At 42.1% G+C, this 16,340-nt stretch overlaps 2 protein-coding genes across 2 annotated transcripts; one reads left to right on the top strand and one right to left on the bottom strand.

Annotated features, from left to right (window-relative positions):
- Positions 1-278: 278 nt before the first annotated feature.
- Positions 279-5,239, bottom strand: ints15 (integrator complex subunit 15). The gene is made up of 8 exons (XM_053438586.1): positions 5,108-5,239; positions 4,038-4,238; positions 3,724-3,945; positions 3,400-3,565; positions 2,317-2,594; positions 1,936-2,173; positions 1,019-1,058; positions 279-683 (listed from the first exon to the last, which is right to left on the bottom strand). The coding sequence occupies exons 2-8, from the start codon at positions 4,230-4,232 to the stop codon at positions 458-460; spliced, it is 1,365 nt and encodes a 454-aa protein (XP_053294561.1). The 5' UTR covers positions 4,233-4,238; positions 5,108-5,239; the 3' UTR covers positions 279-457.
- Positions 4,959-15,414, top strand: rgs11 (regulator of G protein signaling 11). The gene is made up of 18 exons (XM_053438585.1): positions 4,959-5,219; positions 6,276-6,584; positions 6,952-7,048; positions 7,323-7,373; positions 8,029-8,135; positions 8,313-8,364; positions 8,485-8,543; positions 8,665-8,741; positions 8,829-8,910; positions 9,875-9,943; positions 10,849-10,872; positions 10,962-11,023; positions 11,343-11,456; positions 11,699-11,814; positions 12,763-12,850; positions 12,935-13,073; positions 13,993-14,075; positions 14,158-15,414. The coding sequence occupies exons 2-18, from the start codon at positions 6,522-6,524 to the stop codon at positions 14,291-14,293; spliced, it is 1,419 nt and encodes a 472-aa protein (XP_053294560.1). The 5' UTR covers positions 4,959-5,219; positions 6,276-6,521; the 3' UTR covers positions 14,294-15,414.
- Positions 15,415-16,340: the final 926 nt, after the last annotated feature.

Below are 16,340 nucleotides of genomic sequence, written 5' to 3'. Positions count from 1 at the left end.
TCAAGTTTGAAACAGATGTGAAAAGTCTACCTTTAGATATTTTGACTTGTGGAGCTCAGTCTGGGCCTCTGGAGGTGTGAGCATGCACTTATATACTTGAATTCAAATACAAGAAGTGAAAGTAGATTGTATTCCACTTGCTATTCCAGCAAATACACCTGTCAAGATTGTTTGACAGAGAGAATATATTGAGCTATTTGCACAAATATTTAGTGAAAGCACAATTTAGCTGACCACCAGAAGGGGTTGGATAAAGCACAACCACCAAGAGTGCAGTAAAAAAATATTTATTGAACAAACGTAAGCCTCACAGACTTCCTCAGACACAAAATGTGCTTAATAACATCGTAAAACATCATTCTCATTCACACGTAAATGTACACGTGTCCACGACAGCAGTCATCACCCACAACACACACGTCTTCACATCTGCAAACACGACGGACACCGTTTCCTTTTAGTGGCTGGGTCGGAAGGGAAAGGGCATCCCCGTAATGAAAGGCTGCCCCGGGTACGGAGGGTGAGAGGAAGGGTGGGTGGTGAGGGGTGTGTGCGGGGTGTGTGGGGGGTGTGTGGGATGCGAGGCGATGGGAGAGTGAGCTGCGTGCGGGCTGAAGGCCAGCGGAGGGGTGTGGATGTTGTTGTAGTACATCACGGGGCCCGACAACACCAACTGGAGCAAACTGGAGAAACAGTGAAGAGACGAAGGAGAAAGGATATATGTAGTCATTTAAACACGTTATGTTTATATAATATAACAAAGTAATTGATAACAACATAATTTGCAAAGGGTCCAATTTACATTCGTATTCAATTTCAAATCATTTTGTCAATGAAGCTGCACAGCTCAGTCTCAGTCTCCACAGTTTAAAATGACAGGAACTGAATCTGCATTTGAGTTGCACTTGCAGGGATGTTTACTGGTGCTCACTTCAACACCACTACTGAAAAATGTAGATAGAAAACATTCTGTGGAGATGATGTCCTGACAGAATTAAAACACAGATTTGGTTCTCACTTGTTGTGGGGGAGGCGGGAACAGATGGCTCTCAGATCCTCTGCGGAGACAAAATTACACGTAGTAAGCACTCAACACCGCAGCTTGATGGAACAATCCACATGATGAATGTACAATCCCACCGACAAATCAGTTACTTATCAAACCACCGACTAAAATCTGTAACTTTTCATACATTGGCCTGTGCGGGCCTGCAGCAACAAAGGTGTTCAAACGATCACCAGGCAGGAGTCCTTCTGACACTGTAACTCTCTTAAAGGCATAATTCACAGAAACATTAAAATTCACTCATCATCTACTCACAACTAAATGGAACCACTTCTTCAGACGTAAACAAACAACAGAGGAAAAACACAACATGCCTCCATACTTGTCTGCAAGCCACGACATTCGTATTACACTTGAAACGAGGTCATTTACACCTTGTTTTTAGCCTGAATTTCCTCTGATATCCTCCTTGGAGCCACGTTCATGTCGCACTGGTCTGAAGAAGAGGTCACATTGGCTGCGACAAAGTTTAGCCATGAGACTTCGGAAGTGTTTTGTGGACTCAAACACTTTACCCATCCCTCCATGGGCATTGTGGTGAATAGATAATTAGAGAATTTTCATATTTCTGTGAACTATCCCTTTAAGCTGCTTTCATACATGCAATGACGTCTGTACAATTTCTGAGAGGCTGAATGTGAGAATGCAAATGTAACCGTCAGTTGCTCCGCACATTTAACCCAATTTTTCCTTTGTAAAATGTAGAAAAGAGAAGTTGCCACCCCTTGCCTGATGTTCCCGGACATTATGTCCCATACTCTCTTGCTGTGTTTAAAGTTTTAACAGCTTTAATCGTCCTCTCCTCTTCTTAACATTCCCTATCCACTACCTCTCAAACACTTCCCCACCCCCTCTATCCACACTCTTACCTCTTGAGCAAAGCAGGGCTCCATTGGCCAGGGCCACCTGCAGGGCCTGTGCCAGCCTGTCCAGGGTCAGTTGGGACAACAAGAGTGTGTCTGAGGATGACGTGTGCGTATGTTTGTCGGCCTGGTCCAACAGTCTGGAGAGGTCAGAGGTCAGCGCAGCCAAGGACTCCAACTGGAGCAGCGCCAGGCGACCGAACAGCCCCTTCTCATTTAGAATATTTGGCAGGAGCATGAGGACCTACAGGTAGCAGATGGACAATGGGATTACCTTCACTGTTGTGTACTCTAACATGTAGAGTGAGTTTCAAAATTAAAAATGTCCCGGACTTGATTACTGCATGTACATTAATCTGAATTTAAGAGCAAAGAACACACACGTACCTGTAAAACACTTAGATGAAGGGCAGAGAAAAGAGGCCCCGTCTCTTGCTCATTGTCAGTGCTGCCATTGGTCAGCACCTGCTTCTTGTCCCCCCTGTAGGTCAGCGGTGCTTTGACGCACCAACGCACCAAACCCCCTAAAGGTGTGACATCAAGGGAGCTGATTGGCTGGTTGCCAGAGAGGGGTGTATTCAGGAAAGTGATGAGGACCAGACGAGGGTCATCTTGGATCCAAGAAACAATCATCTGGAGGAGTTCTAATGGAGGGGTGAGTTCCTCTACACACACACACACACACACACAAAAAACACACACACAAAAGTTAAATCGACAAAGAGAGATAATATTTAGGGGTAGCATTACTTTTAGTCTTTGAAAGCAACAAAATACAAGAATTGCTCCGCTATACTTGGGGTCCCCCTTCAGGTAACAGGTGTAATTCATGTTTTTATCAGTGTGGTAAATACAGTCTGGGTTCGAGCTGCTCCATGGTCATTGGTAAACACATACATTTGTTTGCAAGCTGACGGAAAAGGAACAGGCAACCTCAAAAAGCAAAGAACCACGTCGACTGTGAAGGTTACAGAATTACGTACAAATATAATGCATAGTTATATTTGTTGTTATACTATATTTGTACAGCTAGAATTTCATAATGATACTAAAAGTTTTTACACTGCTGAAAAGATGTCTAACTAAGTGTTATTTGCTGTCGTGTTGGTTACCATCACTCTTTGCTGTTACCATTGCTTGCCCTCTATTTGTCTACCTATTACTCTGCCTGTCCAATACTCATTCTGGTAAAAAAAAAAATCACCCTGCTACTTTTTTGGCACAACACAAATGTTGCAGCATTAAGCACCAGAGTAACTTAGCACAATTCTAGGTGTTAGGGAGGTTCTGTGGCAATGACAGAGATGCCATTCTCCCTATTATAAGTTTATTTACCGTCTCAATAATATTTACGGTGTAATTTATAGGTTCAAAAACTACAATTAAAAAGATGTTGACAATGAAATCACATATTATGGAGATCCCAGTTGGTAGATATTTTTGTACATTTGTGTCGCGGCACCAAAGTACCTGATGTGAGGTCATAGAGGGTGGTGACTGCGGTGATGAACTGACAGCAGAAGCGTGGGCTGGCACTGTGGATGTTCTGAAGAGTGGGAACCGAGCCTGGCACCATGCTACAGTAGTCGTCTACCAGCACCTGGGCCAGACGTATGCAGTACAAACGGTGGGATCTCTGCAAGACACAAACACAACAACAGGCTTAAGTTCAGCGCATCCACATTCAGTACACACACACATTCAAAACACAATACAAATGTAAAGACCAAACGATTGTCACAATTAATACCCATCTGTTTCAAGTATGTGTTTTATGCCTGTTTTAAACCTCACCTGTAGCCAGGTGGCGGCGCATTCCAAGATAGGAATCCTGCCCACAGCGACGGCCATCGAGACCAGTTTGCCTAAAAGTGCCATGCGGCTCTCATCAGCCTGGTTGCCTTGGAGACTGAAGAGGGCGGAGAACATAAGCTGACGGACAGTGTCACGGCTCTGCTCCTGAAAACAGCTGCACATGATCTCCAAGAGCTGCAGCTCCTGGAGAGCACTCATTCTCTAAAGGAAAAGAGAAAACACGCCCATAATCAATTGTCTGTTTGCTTGTCTGTCTGTTATCTGCACACATGCATGTCAGGCGCATGTCTTACCCTGCCAGGAGTGTTTCTGTCCTTGGGTGTGTGCAGAATGAACTCCTCGACCAGCTCCACGGTTTTGGAGTCCACCTGAGGAGGCTGCCGCCCAGACTGCACCATGTTACAGATGTAGATGTCCAGGTGGTACAGCAGCTCCTTGGCTGCACTCAGGACATCCCGAGGCAGCAACGACTGACGGATGTCCCCCATTGGCACCTGACACAGACCCATGTGAAAAAAGTGCCATTTCAATTAGAGAATGTGAAAATAATAAAGCCTCTGCTATTACACACGTCCTGTAATGTAAATATCTAGCTATTACATGACAATGCATTGTTCTCAGCCTATGCAACAAAGAAAAAGAGGAATAAACAACCATGTGATGGGCTCAGATTAAAGAAGGTCAATTCCAAACTAGAGCTAGGAGACGAAACAATATCAATCTATCATCGACTAATGACATAATTTTCATCAACAGCAATATAACAGACATTCATTAAATCAATATAAAGCACAGATATTGTGCAAACACACTGAGGAGGTATAACACCTCATTCATTTATTTCAGATGTGTAAAATGTTTTGTTGCTTTTTACATTTTAAGCTCATAAAGAAGAGTTTAATATCACAACCTTCACCCAGGAGCAGAAATCTGTCTCTAACTTAACTGAAATAGCATTATGAGTGCCATCTTGATAATTATCAGTATCAACTTTTATCTTTATATAATTTGTGGCCACATCGTCCAGTCCTATTACAAACTCATGTTTCACAAACTGATATCAAGTCCGAGCACGTTCACTTAGTTAGCAGCATATCACTGACCCAGGTTATTCAAAGTGCTCTACAGGCAACAGACTATGTAAATGTATTTATTAATAGTGATTCCAGCTCAGTTCACTTCTGCAACGTCACTTTATTCAAGCGGAACACAATCTTCACATTGGGTCTGTCCCTCCCTGCTACAGCTAATGTTAGCAAGGTTAGCTAAAAACATATTTCTCTATTCCACAACGACCCTCGCGTCTCTATATCACCACAGAAGGGTTCTCTGGACTAAACCGTGCGCTTAAACTAGCCCTTACCTTTAGATGTTTAATTTTACTCAATGAAATTGCCGACAATCGGGCTGGTGAATTATCCCAGAACGACAACGGAATCACTTCCTGTGTCTACGGAACCCTGCATGGGACAAAGGTCATTTGACTTCCACCGTCGAGAGGCTGCATGTGCTGCGTGAACCATGTCAACAAAGACTGTGGAGTCCGTGTTTATCTTTTTACCTTTTTCAAATAACACAATGCAAGTAAAATGTACTTATATTCATACACCAAATCTGCTTCTCATACAGACTTGTTTTGTTTTAGATGTATATATATATTCAGTTCAACTCATTATTAATTTTACAATTGTTATTGCTATTATTTTATATATGTATATACACATAACATATAAACATGCTATATAGGCTACATGTTTTTTCTTTTCTAAATTACATTTTTTATTAATATTATTCATAGATTTTAGCTGTTTATATATTATAATATAGTATATTGTAATAACATATAGGTACATGATATGATATTATAATAACATATATGCAAATTATATAATATGGTATATGGAGTATGGAATATGATATGATATGATATGATATGATTTTATACTATTATATACTTCTGATAGGAGTACTGTGTGGTAATGTGTTGGTGGCTGATCAAGGACTATAATTACAACAAAACTGCTTCAATGTGTCCACTCACACCATTCTATTCTTTCTGATTCTTTCATTACTGACAATAACTCCTCCATTTCAATTGTCATTGCTGCTCCATCCATCTCTATCGGACACTGTCTTATGTATAAAAACTGTAAACAAATTGATACACCTCTCCATTATGGTAAAAACTCATTTCTATAAATTTTTTGTAAATACTGTGATTTCGTCGCAGTGTTCAGCTACACAGGACGTCTGTCTGTCCTGGGAGAGGAATCCCTCCCATGTGTCTCTCCCTGAGGTTTCTGTGTTTTTCCCCTATTACGAGGGTTCTTTGGTAGTTTTTCCTTTCTCTTGTTGATTGTTAAGAACAGAGGATGTCGCACCTTGTCAAACACGATGAGAAAAATTGTGATTTATATGGGCCATAGAAATAAAAGAAGATGGACTGATAACAAACGAGACTTTTAGGTGGAGACACATGATTAATCGTCATATATTCCCTGGTGAATTATGGATTTAATTGACCTTTTCAGTGTCAGACTTGTGGACGAGCTGCTGTTTTCGCCTCTGCACAGAAACTATATATCATAATGGAAGTGACTTCCACGCTGTAATCCTCTCTAATCTACGCGGGGGCGCGCCCGCAGGCACCCGACCGCCTGCTGATGGGAGAGAGAAAAAAAAGAAGCGGCGGTGCACTCTCTGCTGCGCGCTCCCGGCAGCACTTCGGTCCTGCTGCACTTCACCGTCCCGTCGACTGATCCCGAGCATCCTGCAAGATGACCATCAACACGCTGGCCAAGGGAGGCTGGCACCGGGATCAGATGGCATGCTTTCGAAAGGTGAGGTCCATGCCCGCACAGATTGTTTGTATTGGATGATATTAATACTGCAGATACAGGTATTTGTAAATCCCTCAAACGTGAAAGTTATTAAATGTATTCCTGTAAGAAAACATCTGGTGAAAAGGGCATTACATCATGTGCATTGTTTATTGGAATTTCTGAGTGTTTAACGTGTGTTTATATGTATGCATCTCTGCATCTTTGACTGCTTGTGTGTGTGTGTGTGTGTGTGTTTGTGTGTGCGTGTGTGTTCGTGTGTATATGTGTGTGTATGTGTGTGTGTGTGTGTGTGTGTGTGTGTGTGTGTGTGTGTGTGTGTGTGTGTGTGTGTGTGTGTGTGTGCATGTGATTGTCCTCTTGGCAGATGGAGAAAGTGATTGTGGCCATGCAGGACCCTGACATGGGCATGAAGATGAGAAACCAGAGGCTCCTGATCACTGTCATTCCACATGCCATGACAGGTGAGTTTTGTGTGTGTGTGTGTGTGTATAATTGTGCGTGTGCATATGTGTCTGTGCGTGTGCATGTGTATATCTATATTCATGTTTGTACCCCTTACTGTCAGTGTGCATTGGCATCTGTGTGTGGATGTGTGGACAGGCACATTGCAGCCGGTGTTTGTCCCAGTGGTCATGAATAATGCAGCAGTGGATTTTGGAGAATAGTGCGAGCTTTGCAGAGCAGAGGGAGAACGTTTGCCCTCTTTTCTTGACTCCTTTCTCTCTTTCTCTGCAGGCCGTGATGTAATTGATTGGTTGATCCACAAATACAACATCTCTGAAGAGGGTAAGTAGCTTCCCTGATAACTACCCTGTGTATGTGATAAAGGACGTTGACGGGCCTGCTAGTGGTTCTCCAGGCTCAGTGTGACGTGCTTGTTGTGTGTCTCTTCCAACGCGTTGCCGGGATATGGTGTTTTCTCTCTCGAGCTGACGTGGTGGTTATGTGTGGCGGTTTCCAGTAAACAGGAGCAGGGTGAACCCCAGAGGAATCTGAGATTGATTAACTCACCTGATGACCTGGAGTTGATTAAGGTCCCTGTGGAGGTTTCCACCTCAGGAGGAAGGAGGAGGGGAGAGAAGAGCCAGTCAGGCAAAAAAAGTGATGATGAAAGTGCTTCGCACAGCTTTTTCCAGTAGCTGCCAGTCAAAAAAGTAGTTAGAGAGAACTACTACTTCTATAAGATGAGTCAGGACAGGAGATTGATGGAGCATTTCATCATTGGAACAAATCCCTGATTTCGGAGAGATTGCTGGCAGCTCGAGTGAATTACAAATCAGACCTTATTATACAAATGAATGTCTGAGAAGATACATGAAAAAGAGGAATGATTACTTTAAAAGTTGAGATGATTGGTCCATCACCTCAAGAATCATAATCTGCATTCCAGTCCATTGATTAATTTGGCTACTGCCTCTTCTTCTTCTGTGGTGTTTCACAGAGTCTTATCACCTTGGAGGTATGCTGGTGAGATACGGGTACATTTACCCTCTCAAGGAGCCAAGATCTCTTGTGTTGCGTGCCGATGAGACACCATACCGTTTCCAGGTCAGACGATGATCCCTATGTGCTTTCTGCCAAGCTAAATGGTCAAATTGTCTCTATCTGTCACCCTCTCTCTCCGTTAGCCCACTTCCTAATCCCTCACCCATCTGCCACTTTTCCATCACCCGCTTAAACATCAATGTCCGTCAGAAACTTTAAAATGTCACTTGTTTCTCTCAGACTCCTTACTTCTGGACCAGCACCCGGTGGCCTGCCACAGAACTCGACTATGGTAAGACAGACGCAAACTGAAGGAGACGCTCCTGCTACAGTACGGAAGCAAAAATAGCGATGTAGCTCTTTCACCTCTGTTTTCCTCTCTCTCCTTGCTCCTTTTGTTTTACCCCGTCAGCAATCTATTTGGCTAAAAAGAACATAAGGAAACAAGGAGAGCTGATGGAATATGAAAAGGTGAGAAAAGTGTCTGTGCGTGCGACTATCTGTGTGAAGAACAGAGTGTGTGTATGATGAATTATGCAGCAGTCAGTGTGCTCTAATGGGCCCATGTCATCGTTCCTTTTTCTTATTTTAGGAGAGGTACAGTGTGCTGCACAAGAGGATCAACCACACCTGGGACTTTGTGGTGATGCAAGCAAGAGAACAGCTCAGGTACATTTGGACAGGCCAGAGATACACACACATACACACACACGTTCACACTCACACACACAAACTTACAGTGTGATTCATCTCCAGAGCATCCAAGCAGAGGCGGAAGGCCGACCGCATTGTTCTAGAATGTCAGGAGCAGTCTTACTGGCTCATCAACAGACCCCCGGTGAGTTCATGTTACTCGAAATTACTCTACTGTGCTCTATCTTATTCTACTCTATCCAACACTACTCTACACAACGGTTCTGGACTGTACCTAGATTGACAGGACCAGCTCCTCTACACTACACTACTCTACTGTTCTGAAAATGTCTCTACTCTACGTTACCCAATGCTACTCTCCTCTACTTAACCCATGCAGTGCTCATCTACTCTTCTCTACTCTACCCGATGCTTCTCTACTCCAAAATTAGTCTACTTTACTAACCTATCTTATATCCCATCGTGATATACTGTCTACTATTCTGAAATTCACCACTATACTATACTACACTCCACTTCCCCCCACTACACCACACCAAACCACACCACACCACACCATACTATACTATTATATAGCATACTACACTAGAGTATATAAAACAGTCAGAAGTCCAACTAATGTTCACCCAGAGTTCCTTCTGCCTTCTGCATGAAATATTTAACCCATCTGGTAAAAGCTTGAGCTGACAAGAAGAGAGAGAGAGAGAGAGAGCGAGAGAGAGAGAGAGAGAGAGAGAGAGAGAGAGAGAGAGAGAGAGAGAGAGAGAGGTAAAAACATACATTTCTGTCCCTCTGATTCTTACGTGGAGACAGACAGAAGGCTGTGAGTGGCAGGAGGCAAGGGGAAAGGCATGATGGGAAGTGTAGTGGTACTGGGGGAGTAAGAAGAGGGTGAGGCAGAGGACAAGGGTTTGGAGGAGGAGGGACTCCATCTTGTCTTGCCCCTATGAATTAGGTACGAACGCATGGAGAAAAAGAAAGAAAAAACCTGGATATAAAAGTCAGAGCTAGTGGAGTGGAAAGCCTGAGGAAGGATAAGTGCTCACTCACACGCATCACTTCTTATCAGACACACACACACACACACATACAGTGACAAACACACTATACTTATTAGTATGCGTATTTATGTTTATCCTTTTTTCCAGCCCGGGACACATAATATATTGGACATTGGTCTCGAGAGACCAAATGACTACAGCACACGAGTTATCTTGGTTAGTGACATCATCTGATATCTTAACATCCTGTTTATGTTCCCCTCCGAAACAGAAAGTTTGATAACACGTCTACTATCTATCTCTTTTCTCCTTGATGTACTGCTTTCCCTCGTCCTTCCTGCTGGGATTAATTCAAAGTAAGTAAGCAAGTGAGGTGCACTATGCTATAGAGTACACCATTACAATATATGACCATCTTCTTATAAATGTGGACTTTAATAGTTTCAGGCCCTGACATGACATGGTAGCATATTCATTGTTCCACATTGGAATTTGCATTCCACAGAATATATCTTTCTGTGATGAGGATTATATATAGAGAGATATAGATATATAGATATATAGATATACCTATATATCTATATTAAAATATTACATTCAGTAATTAATCTCAATGGAAGCCTACTTTCCAAATTTTTCAGAATCACTATCTATAACATGATCGACATGATGGCTCCACAAAACAGGCCGGCTGCAGTGTAGGGCATAAACCGAACCTCCTCCGTGACAGCAACACACCAAATACATTTTTCTCAAAGATGATTTCTGTCAATTTAGGTTGTTATTGTCACACTTATGTACGTTAAAGTGTTCATTCAAATTTAGTTTTAATTTGATGTAACAAAAACAGGGTAAAATATTATGATTGACGGCTGAGACTGACTCGTAATCCATTTCCCCGATCACTACTACACAGACACAGGCTTTATTTTTGGCGAGCTGGAGGAAGTGGACATGCGTCGTCCATCTTTACATAAAGTCTATTATCAGAATATATCCTTGTATAATATTTAACACCACATCTTGTATAGGTGACACAGTTCATATGATTTCATAGTATAAATATGTAAAAATGTCAGTGTGTGACCTAATCTGATGACACTTTCCATTTACAGAACTAGAACAGTGACTACTACAAAAGCGAGGTAAACATTATATTTAATTCATATATTATTACTTTAAGTACATTGAGTGTATATTGCAGCTGTGTGTGTGTGTGTGTGTGTGTTTACAGATCGAATTCTGTAGAAGGGCCCTCGGAAGAAACCGTATAAAGTCATCCATCTGCCTAGAGGGGTTGGTCTCACTTTGATGAACGCACATATGCAGTCACACATTCACATGTGCACACACACATGAGGACTAATGGATGGGATGCTGCCTTAACCCAAATTTACTTCTCTGCCACAGACTCAAACACACACAAACACACTCACGTACATGGGGCTTAGTGCCCCCGCTGTAAGAGCCACTAATGGACTTTTCCTGAGGCAAGTTGGAATTAATGGCCGTTAAGTTCTAAGATCTGCAACACTAATACAATAATACTGTGTGTGTGTGTGTGTGTGTGTGTGTGTGTGTGTGTGTGTGTGTGTGTGTGTGTGTTTATGAGCAGTTTTGTGAAATACAGCGAGCAGTACCAGACCCACGATCCCATTATGCAAGGATGCCTTCCCAGTAACCCCTGGATTTCCGATGACCCTGCACACTGGTCGATGAACGCAGGAATGTGAGCGAACACACACACATTATAATACACCATTTATAATAAATCCTAACCACGGTGCATGATGGTAAAGTAGTCCACAAAAATCTCGAAGTCTTCTTCTGGTTTCAACGTTTTATCCTCCCTTTGCAAACCCAATCATATTAAAATTCAAAATAAAGCCATTGTATTTTGAATGCTCTTCTGCTGAATGCTCCAGTTTTCTCTGAATGTTTGCACTGTTTGTGTGTTTTTTCTGTGAGCAGGGTGCAGACCCCGACACGTCTTCGAGTGGAGCGCTGGAGCTTCAGCTTCATGGAGCTTCTGAACGATGCCATGGGGCGGCGGGAGTTTATGACCTATCTGGAGAAAGAGTTCAGCGGTGAGCAAGAGTGACTTAAAATGCTCGTAATGGTTTACAAATGCAAAGACATATTATCCTAGTTGGACGAGAGGCGGACCAGGAATAGTTGTGTAACCATCGTTGTTAACATAAAAACCCTAACCCTGACACCACATCCTTCAACCAAGTTCCAAGGAATCCTACTAGCGGATGAGCGACACCATGACAAAATCATGACCTCCCTGGTGGAGGCGACAAGAATAGTGTGACTTATAGATGTTAATAATCAAAGCAGCACTAGTTAATAGTAGTAGTAACAACAATAATAATGCTGATAATAAATAATAATACAATTGGCTTCATTCCCCCATGACGCTCAGAGGATAAGCAGTGCAGATAATGGATGGATGGATGGATAGATAGAATAATACAAGTCCATGTCCTGGATTATAATTATTGACACAGAATATCCAATATTTCTTCTACCATGTTTATTTAATTATTAATTAAGCCTGAATCACAATAATGTGGCAGTGGAGCTCTGCAAACAGAATCATCTACACAAAAGCTCATTACAGTACCAATGCATTTACCGTTAATTGATTCTCCTTCTTATCAGCATCCAGAATTTCATCATCTTCATTAATGATATTTTCCAGTCCCAGCGGCGAGAGATCGGAGGGTAGAGGAAAATTAATTTAATGACCACTGGGAGGATGATAAGAATACATAGGAGGGTTAGAGAGAGGAAAGTTATATGGAATTAAGAGCGAGAGAGGAAGGTAAAGGACAGAAGACGAGAAAGGGATTTCCTTACCTCCCCCCCATTCTGCACTATATGATATACTGCCAGGGGCCAAGGTTTTCCACAGAGGCCACCCATGCTATAGAAATTCTCTTGTTGTGTTTCACCTCATCCTGCATCACTGTGGTTTTGTCGACCTCCGTCCGTCCTCGGCTGCTCACTGTCCGTGTCTCTGCCCTCAGCGGAGAACCTGTGTTTCTGGCAGGCCTGCGAGGACATCAGACATGGAGAGAGCTCCAGGATCATAGAGAAAGTGGAGGAGGCGTACAAGTAAGAGTGCAAGCAGACCAACGTGCAGGAACACACCCTCACGTTCACTGTCAGGTGACGGCCTCTCTCCCGTGTGTGATTCAGAAACTTCCTGGCTCCCGGAGCTGCCCGCTGGGTCAACATCGACAGTAAGACCATGGATAAAACTATGCACGGGATCAGACACCCACATCGTTTTGTTATGGATGACGCACAGATGCACATCTACTTCCTCATGAAAAAGGTCTGATCACTGACTCTACACGATACTTACCATATGCTAAGAACTTTTCATGACATGGTTTAATGGACTTCACTATTAATCAACTTGTTTTGAGTTGCATGACAAATAAGCTTTTCAGGTTTTAAGTGATTCCTCGCTTTTACCCAGAGGAAGTTGTTATAGACAAGTGAGAGTCACTACAATGTTACACATGCTCAACCAATTGCTATCAGTCATTTTTTGAGCAAAACATAACTAATTTGAACCAAATTTATAAGATGATTACACCTTTGAATGAGTATAATAAGAACTAGAAACCTAAAATGTCACAATATTTTCTATATATCAGACAATATTTGAGAAAACTCTATTTGACGTGTTTTACGATTTCTTTTATTTGGTCTCTGCCCCATCCACTAACATGGAAGAGGCAGGATGTAGGAACTATACTGCAGCCAGACACTAGGGAGCAATCTAGGTGCTTTGGCTTCACTTCTGGGGTGCTCTTATTGTCATCCATGCTTATATAGAGTCTATGGTTCAAACAGTGGTATGGGACCTTTAAGAGATTCTAAACTCAGCTTGGTTTATAGTCAGGTTTAGATTCAAGCTGAAAGATATACTGTGTATTGTATACTGCAAATTCAACCCTAGAAGACATATATTATATTTACACTGTTCTCATATCCTTCACTGAAGTCACTGGAAGACAGGGCCGAGATGTAGCAGCAGTTGTCATGTGATCAAATGTGTTTTAACATTGCAGCATGATGTGTTGTAGACAGCTGTAGTTGTCTGTAGCAGCCGTGTTTGGGAGAGTGGTGAATGCATTATGTCAGTCAATGTCTTCACAAATAGTCAAATTTGTGTGTGTGTGTGTGTGTGTGTGTGTGTGTGTGTGTGTGTGTGTGTGTGTGTGTGTGTGTGTGTTTGTGTTTAGGACTCCTTCCCGAGATATCTCAAGTCTGACCTATACAAGAACATGCTGGCCAAAGCTATTGTCCCCCAGGAGACCAAGAAGAGGTGATATCACTGTTACATTATTCTCCTTTTGCTTTAAAACTCTCATTTATCCTCCGACATTCACAAGTTGTGTTCTTCTCAGCGTGTTCCCCTTCATGAGACGCCAGCGGCACTCTAGCCCGTCCCCTGCTCAGGCTGTCACCCAGACGTCAGAGAAAGACGGGGCCAAGGAGGCTGGGCGAGCAGGTACCGACTCCACAGCCGGCTCCAATGTCTGATACCAGGTCCAAAAAAAGGGGTCAGACTCAATCACCTTCCGTCTCCATTGTCTCTATTGGTCACCATTGTAACCATCCAAGAAGTCTTCTTAGCTTAATGTTTCATCTCAAACTGAGATAGAACGTAATTATTTTTTCTTTCAGCACTGCAACATTGTCAGGGTTAGGATCAGAGAATACAACAGAGCACAGGTGTATCATACCATAGCAGCTTCACATCTTAATCACGAGCAGTGGACAGCAGGGAAAAGAGCTTTTAGTGCCACTGTTCAACTCTGTGCTGCCGCATATTCACCCTGCATCGCCATCACACCTCTACAGAGGAGGAATCGGGTCGGACAGAAGAGATGACATGAGAAGAGCAGGATTTTCTTTCCTTTTGCATTTTGAAAATTAGAGTCAAACTCAATCTGAGGAAGATTCTCTTGTATTTCTTAGGTGAAGTCGGAATGTCAAGAATAAAATCGAAAATGTCGAGACTAAAGTTAAATGTTTAAGATTAAGTTGAACTAAATTAGAGGAAGATATTTTTTTGCTTTTGAGGACAAAGTCGAAATGTGGCAAATAAAGTTGAAATCAGAAATTAGAGGGCAATTTTTTTTTAGAGTGAAGTTTAAACACTGCCAAAGTCAAACGAAATCAGGGGATTGGGTTTGTTAAAAGGGTTAAAATGCTAAACAATAAAGCAGAAATGAGAATACAAATTAACTTGAACTAAATCAGTTGAAGATATTTGGTTCCTTTTGAAAATAAGGTCAAAATGTTGCGAAAATAAAGCTGAAATTAACGAGATAGACGTGTTTTTTTTGGTTTCTTTGTGAAAAAAGTCAGAATGCTAAGACTAAAGATGAACTCCTAATACAAAGCCTTCCTCTCTGCCTCAGGAGCTTTTCTTAACTGTAGAATCTTCTGTCTCTCACAAGCAGTTCCAGGTTGGGTTGTGGTTCTATAGAATAGGGACTTATTATATGTATTTAGTCAGAAACTGGCCTCAGCATGTCTGTGATTATCGTACTTTCGACTTGTTTTCTTCATTTCATGCTGGAGCTTCACGTTGTGATTGTTGTTGCTGTTCATTTTGCTCGAGCATGTTTTCATCCCAATAAAATGTCAAGACAGTGTTCAGTGTTCTGTGTGTTCTTAGTTTAACTGTGTGTGTGTGTCGATCAGGCTTTTTACTCTTACTTAAACACTGTTTAGTTTATTTGCAGGTTTTTACTGTAAATTTCAAATCCTTATTTGTGTTCGGATGTATTGACTGTAGCAGTAACTGCTGCAGGATTTAGGCAAATGCAGTTATTTACCATTTATCTGGTTCCAGTCAGTATACTACAGTGCCACCTGCCTGCACATGCGTTTTTCCTTTTCTCTACAGTGTCTGAACTGCAGACTGTATACAAACATATATATCGCCTGAATTTACAAACTCTTAACTGTAACTGTTCACTTCCCTCTCCTCTTCCCAAGTCTGCTGATGTTACCGCTTCTGGATTGGCTCCCTCTACTGGCTGCATGTGTTCAAACTGAGTTTTACTCCTCAGACTATTTTAATTGACTAGGTGAAGAGTTGAAAATATCCAATATTTCAAAAGAAAAAGAGTTAAAAAGATACAATTTGACTCATCATGAAACTCCTCAGGTCTATCTTGGGAGGCTCCTACCCCCAGAAGGGAAACCGTGGCTGTAAATAGAGAATGTAAATCCAAGATCCACACAAAGATCCACATCTCTTATGCAGGACTTAAGACATAGGTGACATCTCAGGTTGAAGCAACACCAGTTTGACACCAGGACACAGCTCAGCCTGTGTAAACAGTCGGCTAGTCCTATGTTGCATTATAGAGTTTGGATTGATATATAAATACGTTTGACTGACGAATGCAAATGAGTTGCGTCATGGGTCGTGTAGGACCCAGTGTTTCTGAAGCTTGACTCCTACTAGGGACTTTTAATCAGCATCTCTCTGCCTCCATTGCTTTGACTGTTCCTTTTTAACTCGTCTCGAGTGCAACAGTAAACTGATGGTGGACCATTACAGACAGAAATA

The sequence above is a fragment of the Pleuronectes platessa genome, chromosome 13 (genome assembly GCF_947347685.1).
Source record: "Pleuronectes platessa chromosome 13, fPlePla1.1, whole genome shotgun sequence".
NCBI lineage: Eukaryota > Metazoa > Chordata > Actinopteri > Pleuronectiformes > Pleuronectidae > Pleuronectes > Pleuronectes platessa.
This window is presented reverse-complemented; position numbering and strand designations above follow the sequence as displayed.

Bases quoted from the DNA above. Each gene is read 5' to 3' on its own strand.
- ints15 (XM_053438586.1), bottom strand. From the start codon at position 4,232: ATGGGGGACATCCGTCAGTCGTTGCTGCCTCGGGATGTCCTGAGTGCA. The intron at 3,566-3,723 runs GTGAGGTTTAAA...TGTGTCTTGCAG, and splicing joins GCGCCGCCACCTGGCTACAG to AGATCCCACCGTTTGTACTG. The intron at 2,174-2,316 runs GTACGTGTGTGT...TGCTACCTGTAG, and splicing joins TTCATCTAAGTGTTTTACAG to GTCCTCATGCTCCTGCCAAA.
- rgs11 (XM_053438585.1), top strand. From the start codon at position 6,522: ATGACCATCAACACGCTGGCCAAGGGAGGCTGGCACCGGGATCAGATG. The intron at 8,911-9,874 runs GTGAGTTCATGT...CCTTTTTTCCAG, and splicing joins GGCTCATCAACAGACCCCCG to CCCGGGACACATAATATATT. The intron at 12,851-12,934 runs GTAAGAGTGCAA...TGTGTGATTCAG, and splicing joins AAAGTGGAGGAGGCGTACAA to AAACTTCCTGGCTCCCGGAG.